The sequence below is a fragment of the Adiantum capillus-veneris genome, chromosome 2 (assembly GCF_014529385.1).
Source record: "Adiantum capillus-veneris isolate H3 chromosome 2, ASM1452938v2, whole genome shotgun sequence".
In the NCBI taxonomy this organism is placed as follows: Eukaryota; Viridiplantae; Streptophyta; class Polypodiopsida; order Polypodiales; family Pteridaceae; genus Adiantum; species Adiantum capillus-veneris.
Window position 1 is genome coordinate 137,585,206 of NC_140932.1, and position 12,926 is coordinate 137,598,131.

The following is a 12,926-nucleotide window of genomic DNA, read 5'->3' on the forward strand; positions in this document are numbered from 1 at the left end:
TCCTCTATTTCTATTCATCCGATGCTCGTGCTTCCATGCCCTAGCCGGGTTGCCGATCCACAGATTCATAATTATGTGTGGGTTGCGATTAGGTTGTGCTACAACGCCTCCCAACATTTGGCGCCATTGCCGGGGATCAATAACATAAGCTAGTGAGTATAGGATGTTTAGAATAGAGTAATTCACTACTAATTTCTCGGTTTTCGAGTGTGTGTAACTCAATTTGGGTTTGATTTGATGATGTTGTGCAAGTATTTGATGCTAATGTGGATTCAACTTCCTTTGCTTTTGCAAGCAAAGCTAGACTCTCATTCCCATCCTCGAGTTTATGCAAGCACTCCTTTAGTTTCCCATTCTCCTCGATGAGTTCTTGTACTTTTGCCTCCAGATCTGTGATTCTTGCTTCTTGTCGGGTGGCAGAGTCCTTCCTTGGTGCACCTGCTGCCACCGCAAGGAAACTCCTGCTTGTGCGAGAGATTGGAGTACCATTCGACATCCTGTGTGTGAACAAGGTCTAGCGACCCCTTAAAAAATTGACCTACCCTTGCCACTAACGTTTTCTGTGAAGAGATGATGCGATAGGGTCGTTGATGAGTGGATAGGGTTGTTTCGACACAAGGGGAGAGAGAGAGAGAGAGAGAGAGAGAGAGAGAGAGAGAGAGAGAGAGAGAGAGAGAGAGAGAGAGAGAGAGAGAGAGAGAGAGAGAACCAGGAGCTTGGCTCTTGCTATGACAACGTGTTGGCCACCGACTGAGAGCAAATGAGCCTTGGCCTCGTCACTAACGCAGCCTGTGATGACAAGGTCGTTGATGAATGGACAGAGTAACGCAACCCTGAATCTGCCAATAGAGTGTGTTGATGAATGGACAGACCACTAGCTGAGGTGAACTGCTTCTAGCTGAACAATAAAACCTGTTGTGAGCAGGCGAACTGCCTTGTTGTACTAATGCTGTAGGGCATATCTTAGATGCTAACGCCTCCCCACAGATTGCCCATCGTCCGGGGGAGACCCACAAGTCTAGGGTTTACAGGTCGCGCGCGCGCGCGCGAGAGAGAGAGAGAGAGAGAGAGAGAGAGAGAGAGAGAGAGAGAGAGAGAGAGAGAGAGAGAGAGAGAGAGAGAGAGAGAGAGAGAGAGAGAGAGAGAGAGAGAGAGATGTTGCTGGAGAAAAGGAGAGAGCGAGGGAAGAAAGTCGCCAATTGATCTCCATGCATGCGTCCATGTGTGCGTTTTTGGGCAAGGTTCAAGAGAGAGAGAGAAACTGGCAGAAGCAACTTGAGAGAGAGAGAGAGAGAGAGAGAGAGAGAGAGAGAGAGAGAGAGAGATGTTGCCTCCTCCCCCATTGAAAGCGTAGAAGCAAAAAAGAGGGTATGTCAAAAGATACCTCAAATTTATGAGTTTTCAAAAACGTCCGCCCATACTCACTCAAAGGCTCCGCACATGTACTCCAAGAAGAGCCGCAACGTTGAAAAGTGCCTATGTGGCTCCAAAATGCTTACCACCACGGCTATTGCACGATAGTAGGGCTCAACACAAAGTTGCCAGTTGCGTCTCCAGAATTTTGCTTTGGGGAGCGTTCTTGAGACGACCATCTCTTTTGTTCTCGGTCACTCGGTCACTCGTGAATTGCCTATAAGGCTGGGTTCACAACAGGCGGTGGAAGGCAAAGCAAGCACGCCTCGAACCAATAAACATCCACCATGTCACCCGCCCTATTCACATCGCGCGGAGGAAGCGTTCAAAAAGGTTGCCAGCTCGCGGAAGACATTGCATGTTTTCTTCCGACCCTCACCCCTCGCCCCAAAACACTTCCACCCTCCATGTCTGCTGAGGAGGCTTCGCTGGCAAAACTTTTTTTAAATTTTATTTTAATAACCTGCAAATCTTTAAAAGAAGACCTTTTTAGTGTTACTTCCGCCAGCGTCCAGTGTTCACAACGGGCGACGGATGAAATTTATCGAACTCGGTACTTCCACTCGTGTGTAAACCGATGGGCGGTGGAAGAGTGCATTCCAAAGCTCTTCCGCTTGGAAATTCTTTTGGGGTGTGATTGCCGCCGCGTTAGTGTGAACCCGAAGCCTTCCATATGCGCAACTTTTCCCAAACACGCAACACACACACACAGTGCACACACATTCTCTCTCTCTCTCTCTCTCTCTCTCTCTCTCTCTCTCTCTAAAACACAAGCGCGCGCGCACGCACGCATGCACACAGAAATGCACTCGCTCAAAATGAACTGCTCGTCGAAACCTGCTGTCCCTCAAAAATCAGTGCTTGGTTTCATGGCGCCCGTTTCACAGCTCACCATTTGGAGAAGAGCTGGCAACACTAACGCACGTCTTTCAAAGAGGCTTTCTGCTTTCACACCCAAGAAGGCGCCTGTGTTCTCCTCCAGGTGAAGAGCGCTGGGTAATTGTAAGCTGCATGAAGTCAAGTCAAGGCACTAGCCTTTGATCTAGCTGTACAAGCTCTCATGCCTGTATGTTGGCAGCTAGGGATGGTTATGGTTCCTAGTAGCTCAAATCTCATCTTAATTTGTAGCTCTTGTTCAAGCTCTTTGTATAGCTACTTTACAGTACATGTAGTGCTTGTTTGCAGCTTCTTATCAGATCTGTCTGCCAATGCTGGCCTGCTTAAGCTTAAAAATGCAGCTATGGAGGTCAAAGAAAGTAGCGCCCATGGCGGAGCCCTTGCCTCCACCTGCGCCATTTCTGCGTCACCAGAGACGTTGCGATGGATCTTCACTGGGGCAGCCACGTAAGTCTTGTTCTTTTTGTTCAAAGGCTCTACTCAGGAACTCTACACATCACATTTTCCTATCCCTCTTGTTGTGCATGTTACATTGAGGTTCTTCCTTTGCTTTTTGTTTCTCTTTCCTTTTTCCTTTTTTAAGTGATTACGGTGGATAATTAAGTGAGCGTTTCATACTGCAAGAGAGAAAACCATAACTCTCATTATTGACAAGGTGGATAGGTAGCTTCAAGTCTAAGTAACACACAAAATTGAATGCGGGATGGTGAGGGGATTCATGGTTATCAATTCCACACATGAGTTTTTATGCAATCACAGCCGCAACAATCCCATCCAAACTAAACCTGGCCACAAATTGGACCCTCTAAACCCGGGTAGTGCATGAAACATAATAAAAATAGTCTTGAATACAACATGTGTGTATAGGTGAGTTGGTTAGCCCATGTGACCCAAAACCTGGGCTGCTACGTGGTGGATTCAAAACCATCCGATAGAGCCCCGAAATTGTGCCTTGCTCGGCCTCCTTTTTGCCTCGGTTTTTGGGCTGCCCGGGTTTAGCTTGCCTCGAGATCTCGCCTCCCACTTCCGGACCATCGATCCGTGGGATAGCCACCACAAATATGGTGTGAAAAAAAATGAATAAAAAATGATGTGCAATACGGGTAATCATTATTACTTTGAAAAATATGTTAAGTACTGCATACAAAAAGACGTACATGTCTGCATGTGCATGGTTGTATACATGTAAATATGAATGCATGCACACCAATATACATGCATACATATGCACATATTTCTACAACCTAATATACATGCATGCATACACGTATGTATGTGTATTGGTGAGTGTGTATAAGTAACAAGAAGTACATTAAGTACTAATACACAGTACACATATTTATCGTGCGGTATGGGAAGAATGATAAATACAAGTTTGGAATGCAACCTTCATTGTTGAAAAGAGAGTATAGAGAGGCTCTAGTATATGAGTAGGGTAGGCATTGTTGGACAAGGGTATATTAGTGAGAGTAGCACTCATGCTTTGTGTGTGTGTGCATCCGAGTGGTGTGTATACAATCATTGAGAAAGAGAGACAATGCAAACTCAAACAAATCTTTGATCATTATGCATCATGAATTTGAGTTTGAGATTACAATTTTTTTTTTATAGACATAGATCACACGGTTTTCCCCACACATGCCTTTTGTTTACACACTCTTCTTGGTCTATGGCTCATCGCATGGCTTTGCTTACATGTCATCCTAAATGGCTAGAGGGAATTCTCACTCATTTATACAGCTCACTCATATCATGCATCTAGTGGAGGTTCTCAAAGAAGGTGTAGGGAAAGGACTGCTACTGTCCTTTCCCATGAATAATGGCGACCAGCTGGCGACCCCGGTAGGAGCAGGGAGTCATTATTCATGGGAAAGGACACTAGCAATCCTTTCTCGGCCGTCAAATGTCTAGGGCGAGGAGGGCCATGAAGCTTGCATAGACGACACAGAGGTTGCTCAGTTTCTCGGATGCTGAGTTGCGCAGATGACACAGATGACGATCGATTGGGCGAACGACACGGATGATGGTCAGTTGCATGGAATCAAATTTCATGTGCTAAGGTGGCGAACACTCGTTAATATTCCGATTGTTGACGTGCAATCAAATGATTTGCAAAGCTTAAAGTTGTTCTGCGTGCTGATGTGGCACCCATCCAAGGTCTGCAATTGAGGATTATGGTCTAGAAATGACATTAAACGGAGGGCTACAATCTGCAGCCCCCCTCCCCTAGACTTTGACGGTGTAGGGAATGGTCGCCTATTGACCATTCCCGTTAATCATGGGCGACCGGCGAAGGCCGGGAGCCCTGATTACGGTAATGATCAGTAGGTGACCATTCTCGGCCATCAATGGTGGGACATGCAGCAAGATCCACGTGGAAATGAGGAATTGCATGTGCTTATTGAAGCTGATAACGCAGTTTCTCTGGAAAAGGCAGCTGGAATGATCAAGAACCTGCTTGTTCCCATTGTTGTGGTGGTAAATCAGCGCAAAAGAGCTCTGTAGATGGTGTAGGGAATGGTCATGAAGCGGAGGAGTGACAGTCCAAATTCTGCGTGCTGATGGGACAGCTGCAGAATGAATTACCGGTTGTGGATTACGGCTGTTGAGGTGTCCATACCATGTGCCATTCCCCTTACTGATTTGGGACGCAATGATTGGCTTGCATGGCTAACATTATAACTGTTGATGTGTTGAGAATTGAAGCAATGCAAAGCAGGATTCTGCAAAAGAACTGACAGCAGATGTATGGCCCAAACTGCCAGCCCCCTCCCCCACGAACTTGACATTAAGAGCCATAGGACACAATCCGTTTCCAACAAGCATTTAGGGCTGGCATGTTGCATGATGAAGGTTTGCAAGTGGCAAAGCTCTTTTCACAAGTCTAGGGTTACCATTTGGTCTCTCGCACTTGGCATGAGGGAGGGATACATTACTGAAAATAGGTACTCATGGATACATTTCTAAGTAGAGGTTTTGGTAAAGTTCTATTAATGTGGTGTTGATTGGCCCAATGTGGCTTGTTTGTGCTTATATATACACAAGAAGATTTAGAAATTTTCTCATGTAGGAAAACGGAGTCTTTCTCATTGTTTTTCATACAATGCATAACATCATGAGCTTCTGCTCGAGAGGCACTGCATACCTAGCTAGGTATGATTGGGGGTAGGGGACCGCCGGCCCCCCCACCGGGCCGGCAGTCCCCTACCCCCAATCGTACCTAGCTAGGTATGTGGCGCCTCCCTCACAGAAGCTCATTATGTTGAGGTAAGTCACAATGTGGGAAATATTGTGAGAATTTGTCCAAAACTTCTTGTGATATGAGTGTGGTGTTAATTGACCCAATGGCTTGTTTGTGCTTGTGTCAGCTTGCTTATGCTGATAAGGAATACTGCGATCAGGAAGCAATTTTTAGTGCCTTTACTGGCTCTCCAAGCACCTATGGAGCTCATTACTTGGATGAGGTGATACAACTGAGCCTACATTTAAGAGCTCTTTTTAGCGTCTAAATACGGTTTACTTTCTTGAAGGGGGGAGTATGGACTTTGGGCAGCATTTTTGGCGCTTTTGGTTCGGTTATTCTATCACATTCCTGGTACATTTAGTGTTCTGACTGCTCGAGTGAAAAGTCCGTCTTTCCATATTCTACTGGTGCAATGAAGCATAGACACTATTTCCTGTCTGATAAATCAATAGCTTGGCTACAAATTTTTTTTTAATACTGACTCATTTTTACTCTTGGTGTGAATTTCAGGAGAGCTTGAATTGCCTTTGGCACTCCTGCTGCTTGTCATTACAGCCCCCTATCAAGTTATGGATCTGAGGCAAGTTTAATGAATGGTGTAGTTTTTGGGTCCATCTTGTGCATTTAAGCATCTTGTCCATCAGTAAAGTTACAGAGACTTGCATAGTTGCACATAAGACAAATCTTGTGACCATGCTTGAGGCACAGTTATTTAATAAAATAACCGATAGCAACGCATCACGTGACCACTGCCGAAATCTATTACATGCATGCCAAGCTTGGTTCTGATGATTACTCATTACTCTCCTTTTTTTGCATGGTGGTGCAGAGAAACCGTAGGGGCTGTGGTTGCATGTGCTTTTGTTGCTGCTTTTCTAGCTTACCAGCATTTTTCTGGAGCTGGAGGAATGAGAGGGTCTTTTAAAGAGGGCACAATTCTTGCAAGCATGGCTGTCATTTGCCTTGTGGGTGTGCCATTTGCATTCCTTCTTGCAAAGTTCTAACAGAGCAATTTTATATGCGAGTCACCCATGTTATATTATGTATATATCTCCTAATGGATTCAAAAGGAATAAATTCACTACCTACACAAGAAGATTTAGAAATTTTCTCATGCTTGCCCCCAATCGTACCTAGCTAGGTATGCGGCGCCTCCCTCACAAAAGCTCATGGTGTTGAGGTAAGTCACAATGTGGGAAATATTGTGAGAATCTGTTCAAAACTTCTTGTGCTACATGCATAGTGCAAGGAAACTCTAAAGAGAATAAAACGTTGAAGGAAAGGTGAAGAAGAAAGAAATACAAATGTATCAATGCACACTAGGACATCACTTTATATGGACATGATTAAAAGTCTGTTGACTTTTGACTTTCATTTAGCTTTTCAGTTCTTAAATTCATGTTTTAAAACGGTTTTTTATTTTTTCCGAGATTGTGGAGAGCCAATAATGGCTCCTTTTGTTCGTGATTGCATACACACCAATCATGTAGGTAGTATGTTATAGCAAGATTGTGACAAGACCAGCACATCCTAGACCAGCACATCTGGTGCCAATCGCATGTTATGTGGCCCAATGTTGGACAAACTTAATTGTAACCACGCATTTGACAACACCCATCAAGCCACTACTGACCTGAGTGAAATCATTTGCTAGAAAATCGATCTGGGTGTCATGCGAGGAATCCCCTTTACTTATCTTTGTATGTATAAATTTTCTGCCATGCAACATAAATTGAAGAATTTGCAATTGATCACATGCCAAAGGAAGTCCTCAAAGCACTTGTTGGGGAAGATGGCTTCGTGGCAGGAAAACTAAGACTGTTGCAAGGGCTACTTGTTCAATTGCCACTTCTTTGGTTAATCTTGTCGGGCTGACTTTGTATTCTATTGAGCAACATGTTCCTTAAAGCAAAACTAGTATGTCACCCGTGCGATGTTGTGGCCAAGAAGTTTGCTACAATCCCCCCCTTCCCCCCCCCCCCCCCCCTCTCAAAAGGTGACGTGCAAGTAATCTCTATGCATGATGCTTCATTATGAAGTTGGATTCACAAATATTCCTACGTGGTAATACAATTTTCCATTGTCTATTGCATTTTTAAAAATCATTTAATCATTTGTAATTTAATATTCAATCGTGAGAGAGTGTGTTGTCTCCGTTAATGACCTTGGAAAACGATTGACAAGTTTTGTTGAATGGTAACATCACCATGAAAACAACCCTCCACGAATATAGAGGGCCCTCTACCATGACCGTGGTCATTTGTGGTCAATGGTAGGGTTTCACTTCGCACCTATGTAGTGCATTGTATAGCAACTTATTGATGGTATTGCCATGCAACCTATCAACATGCACGTGCATGTGAGTGCTCACTTGGTGAGTCGAGAAGACAAAGGCACATATCCCTTATCCTCATGGACGCTTTTGCTGAGGAAAAAACACCAATAACATAATAAGTGCATTAGTTTTTCTTAAATTTACCTCCAAAAGTAAGCTTAAAATATCCTCAGTACATTACAATAACATTGGACTATTGCACCTGAGAAAGAGAAGACAGTGCACATGAATTCAAAATCGTTAGATATATCCTCCCTTTAGGTTTAAGAAACTTGTCCTTCCACGTGTTCTTCCATTTCTTCCTTCAGCAAGGGTTATCAAGACCCCATAGGAAAGTCTCTTACCATCATCCTAGTGGCTATCAAAACATCCCCTCTGATGAGGTTCTCTTATGCTGTTAGACACCATGATTTTCAAGGCAACATGCTTCAATTTGGATAGGCAAGTTGGATAGCCAAATTATGACCCAAGTGTTGTAGAGTACATGTGAGTGTTCTCCCCCAACACGTGGCAGATTGGCTCTCTCTCCAAACATGCTAGGCTGTTTTCTCAAATACCCAACTAGCAGCATACATGTACAAGAGGGGGATCCCTTTGTAATGGTAGCCATCCATAATTGATAGAGAGATTCCCAAATGATCGACGTGAAGATGTGTCGAGAGACCTCCTCTATCTCGTACAAACATTTCCCACAACCACCCAAATGAGGGAATGGGCTCAACTTGTGTGAGAGTAGTATGCAAGTGAAGAACGAAAGGAAGTCTGAACAAACTTTCCAAGTGTCATTGAAAAGTTGAGTTTCTCATCACTCCATCGATGTGATCGACTCGCTCTTCCAATTCCCACTCAAGAGATGGAAGATTATTTATCCCAATTCACATGTAAATGGCATGCTTGAATTTAACGACTCATTGGAAAGTCTCTTATTTTCTTTACAACTTTTGGAGCCTCACCTCCAGTGTTTCCTCCTCATGTTTCTTTAAAGCATGTATTTGCACGGCTGCTCGAACAACCTTTCTATCTACTTAAGCGTGGTACATAGATTACCAAAGTTTCGTCCCCCAATATATTAGACTGGAAATGGTACATTATTGCTTCTAAGGGTCGGGTAGTAGCGCACATGAACAACATGAGAGCCATTTTGAGTGGCGGCCATGCTACCCACAATGGACAGAGAGATGCCTAGGAAATTGACACGTAGACGTGTGATGAAGCCTTTTTTTTCTTATATAAATATTTCCTAGAAAAACCTATATGAGGTAATAAGGTCCATGTACGTGTGTGTACGTGCACGTTGTTGTGCCACAACAATATGTTTTGCATTTGTCATGCACATTTTTGTTGGAAGGTAGAACGCTTTTATACCCACATGTTCAAATGATGCATTCATCCGACTTGTTCTTCTATTGAAATTCTCTATTGCCCCCCCGCCCCCCCCCCCGCCCTCTCTCACAGGGTCACAATGTTTTTTTTTTAATGTGCGTTATGTGGGTATGTCCTTACCTCCAGGGTTTCCTCCTCATGTTGCTTTAAATATTTCCATAGCTGCTCGAATAACCTTTCTATCCACCTAAGCGTGGTACATATATTACCAAAGTTTTGCCCCCCAATGTGTTAGATTGGATTCCCTCTCTAAAAATGGTATGTAAGGATTGGGCAACACCGCACATGCACATGGCATGGGAGCCAGTTTCAGTGGTGTCCATGCTGTCCACAATGGATAGAGATGCATAGGTAATTGACACGTAGACGTGTGATGTAGCCTTTCTTTTCTTATACAAACATTTCCTTGAAAAGCCTATATGAGGCAACGATATGTCTATGTACGTGTATGTGTGTGTGTGTGTGCACGCGCACGTTGCTGTGCCTCAATGATATGTTTTGCATTTGTCATGCAGGTTTTTGTTGGAAGGTAGAACGCTTTTATACCCTCATGTTCAAATCATGCATTCACCAGACTTGTCGTTCTATTAAAATTCTGTCAGGGCCCTCTCTCTCCCTCTCTCTCTCTCTCTCTCTCTCGGGGTCAATATTTTTTTCATGTGCGGATTATACAGATTAGGTAGTTAGCATGGTGTGAAGAGATGAAAGCCGTCTGAAATCAATATAAAAATATATATTTTTTTGAAAATGGAGTGGGTTCTAGGATTGGTTTCAACAATAGGAACACAATTGAATTCAATGTCTCTACTCCACTCTCTTGCTTACTTCTATCCTTGTGTCTTTTCTATATAAGCAAGACATGGTAGAAGTGTACATCATAACTTCTTATATGACAAGAAGACCATCTTTCCCTTGGTCTACCTAGAGTTGACAAAAGTGCTACCAAGTTGAGAAGTACAAATTGGGTAAGCCAAGAAGTTTTCAAAGATGAAGGCCCATAATTGCTACAGTGTGTAATTATAAAACTTTTCATGTCTAAGAGTAGAGTTGTGAAAATATAAGGGCTCATAGTTTCCAATGTACCAAAAAAGCTTCAAGTTTCAAAGAGATGAGATGAAGTTCTTTTCATATTAAGAATGTGATTACATCTATGATTCTCTCTAGATGCTTCTCTTGGATCTCTATCTATGTTCACAAGCATGGTAATGGCTTACGTCATCACCTAATCACATAACAATACATAAGCAGCTTAGTATGATAAGGTGCGCACTATTTGTGATAGAAATGAAAGCAAAGTAAGGTTGCTCAATCATTTTTTTTATAGGAGTTTTGGTCATTATGCTAAACTGAAGGAGCTGTGACTAAAATCATGTATGCCATTGATCTCTATCTATCTTTATCCTCTGATTACAAACCCATATTTCTCTTTGAGAGAGAAGATTGTATTCAACCAGCTTGAACCTATTTCCTTGTGCACAATCTATATTATACCAACTATTTGGCTTAATTGTTGCTCTGTTAAATGTGTGATTGGACATTGAGGCAATGTAGGACAGCCTCTTTTTGTGTACACATTAGGTTCCTAAAAAATTTGAGAATATGAGTATCATACCACACACACACACACACACACACACACACACACACACACACACACACACACACACACACAAATACATACTACATATACGTATAAAGATATGTACATACATATATATACACGTGTGTGTGTATACACACACACACAACCACACATACATGCATATATGTGTATTTGTGTGTGTGTGTGTGTGTGTGTATGTGTGTGTACATATATATATTCTTATATTGAAATTTGTCACATAGGTCTTGAAGCCTCTTGTTGTTGTTATAGTACAATAACTATGACATTTAAAACTTTTATCCTCCCTTCGTGCCCCCCCCCCCCCCCCAGAAAAAAAAACCCCCTCTCTCTCTCTCTCTCTCTCTCACACACACACACACACACACACACACACACACACACACACACACACACACACACACACATGTATTAGATGGATAGCAGTTTGCATGGAGCTCATGTGTGCATACACGTATGACTTGTCATAGTAGTATAGTAGTTGAAAAATTGGCACTGCGGTGAAGGTGATGACCTCAAGTCAATGCATGAAAAGGATGAGCAAACTCCTTTTCCTCAATCTCTATAAAGAAAAGTATAGATGGCTATGATTGCTCTCTCTCTCTCTCTCTCTCTCTAAGGTCTTGAACTTGAGACCATCGAATACATCTTTGAGATCTCATTGGATCGCTCCTACAACATTTTAAATTCTTCGTTTTTTCAAGGCGCGCGCGCGCATGTGTGTGTGTGTGTGTGTGTGTGTGTGTGTGAGAGAGAGAGAGAGAGAGAGAGAGAGAGAGAGAGAGAGGATGAAACAAAAATAACTTTATTCTCACCCAAGTTGCCATTTATATCTTCTGGGATTGTTTCTATGGGATTAAAATTATTATTATTATTATTATTCTTCTTCTTCTTCTTCTTCTCTCTCTCTCTCTCTCTCTCTCTCTCTCTCTCTCTCTCTCTCTCTCTCTCTCTCTCCATAGATATTCAAGTGTTAAAGGCGTGTTGTGTAACTTTAACGTCGTTTTAGATTGTTCTTACCTCAAACATTTTATTCTCTCTTTCTCCTCTTCTCCCTTCTGTTTTCTGCATCATTTGTTCGACGCCAAAACATTTTTCCCTATGTGTGTGTGTGTGTGTGTGTGTGTGTAGTTGATTTTTGATAGGCACCTTTGCCTATCAAAATTTAGAGAATTTATTGATTTTTAAGCATTTTCCGCGGTTTAACTCTTAAAAACAAAAAGGATATTCAAGAACTGGTAAAAAGTACGTTAATTGGACAATCTCTCTCCCTATTCGGAGTGCCAATGTGAGGGTTGATTTTTATTGGACATTTTATTTATTTTCTATGGGTGAAAAATGTTAGCCACCCTTTTGAAAATACACTATTACTCTAAGAAAACCATATTATCTTGGAAATTTGACTTGATGTGTCATAAATATAAATTTTGTATATCACGTGCGTTCAATGACTATTTTTAAACTCCTTATCTGTGAATTTTTGACAATAATTCAGTCTGTAAAAGAAAAAATTCCAATTACATTTTATAATACCTATTTGTATGTTAAAATGTGAGAAAAAGCTTTAATAACCCCTTCTGCTGCACTCACGTGATAGTCGCATAAATATTAAGGGACCCCCCTTCCCCCCCCCCCCCCCCCCGAAGAAATTTGAAGGGCTTGAAAGGAGTCCTTGGTGAGACGGAGCCCTATGAGCTCGAAAGAAAAATCTCTATCTTTCTCTCTCTCTCTCTCTCATGTGCACGTGCACGTATACACATGCAATGCGACTCTCTCTCTCTCTCTCTCTCTCTCTCTCTCTCTCTCTCTCATGGTCAATACCATAGATAACTGCTCCTTCATTTGCATATATTTTCTCAAAGTGAAACTACCCCAAGTCGACACAACACGAGCTTTTTTTTTTCCAATCTCTTTAAAGAAATAAAAACTTTTTACAAAAATATATCAATATTGGTCTTGAAAAAGACCTCTTGAAAAGAAAAAACCAAATATATTTTCAAAAATTAAATTCTCATTAAATAATAAAATCTTCA

General features: G+C 42.2%; 1 protein-coding gene across 1 annotated transcript; it reads left to right on the plus strand.

Annotated features, from left to right (window-relative positions):
- Positions 1 to 2,135: 2,135 nt before the first annotated feature.
- Positions 2,136 to 6,928, plus strand: LOC147463718 (cold-regulated 413 inner membrane protein 2, chloroplastic-like). The gene is made up of 6 exons (XM_086490420.1): positions 2,136 to 2,395; positions 2,599 to 2,757; positions 5,679 to 5,774; positions 5,841 to 5,905; positions 6,065 to 6,134; positions 6,384 to 6,928. The coding sequence occupies exons 1-6, from the start codon at positions 2,205 to 2,207 to the stop codon at positions 6,556 to 6,558; spliced, it is 756 nt and encodes a 251-aa protein (XP_086346546.1). The 5' UTR covers positions 2,136 to 2,204; the 3' UTR covers positions 6,559 to 6,928.
- The last annotated feature ends 5,998 nt before the right edge of the window (positions 6,929 to 12,926 follow it).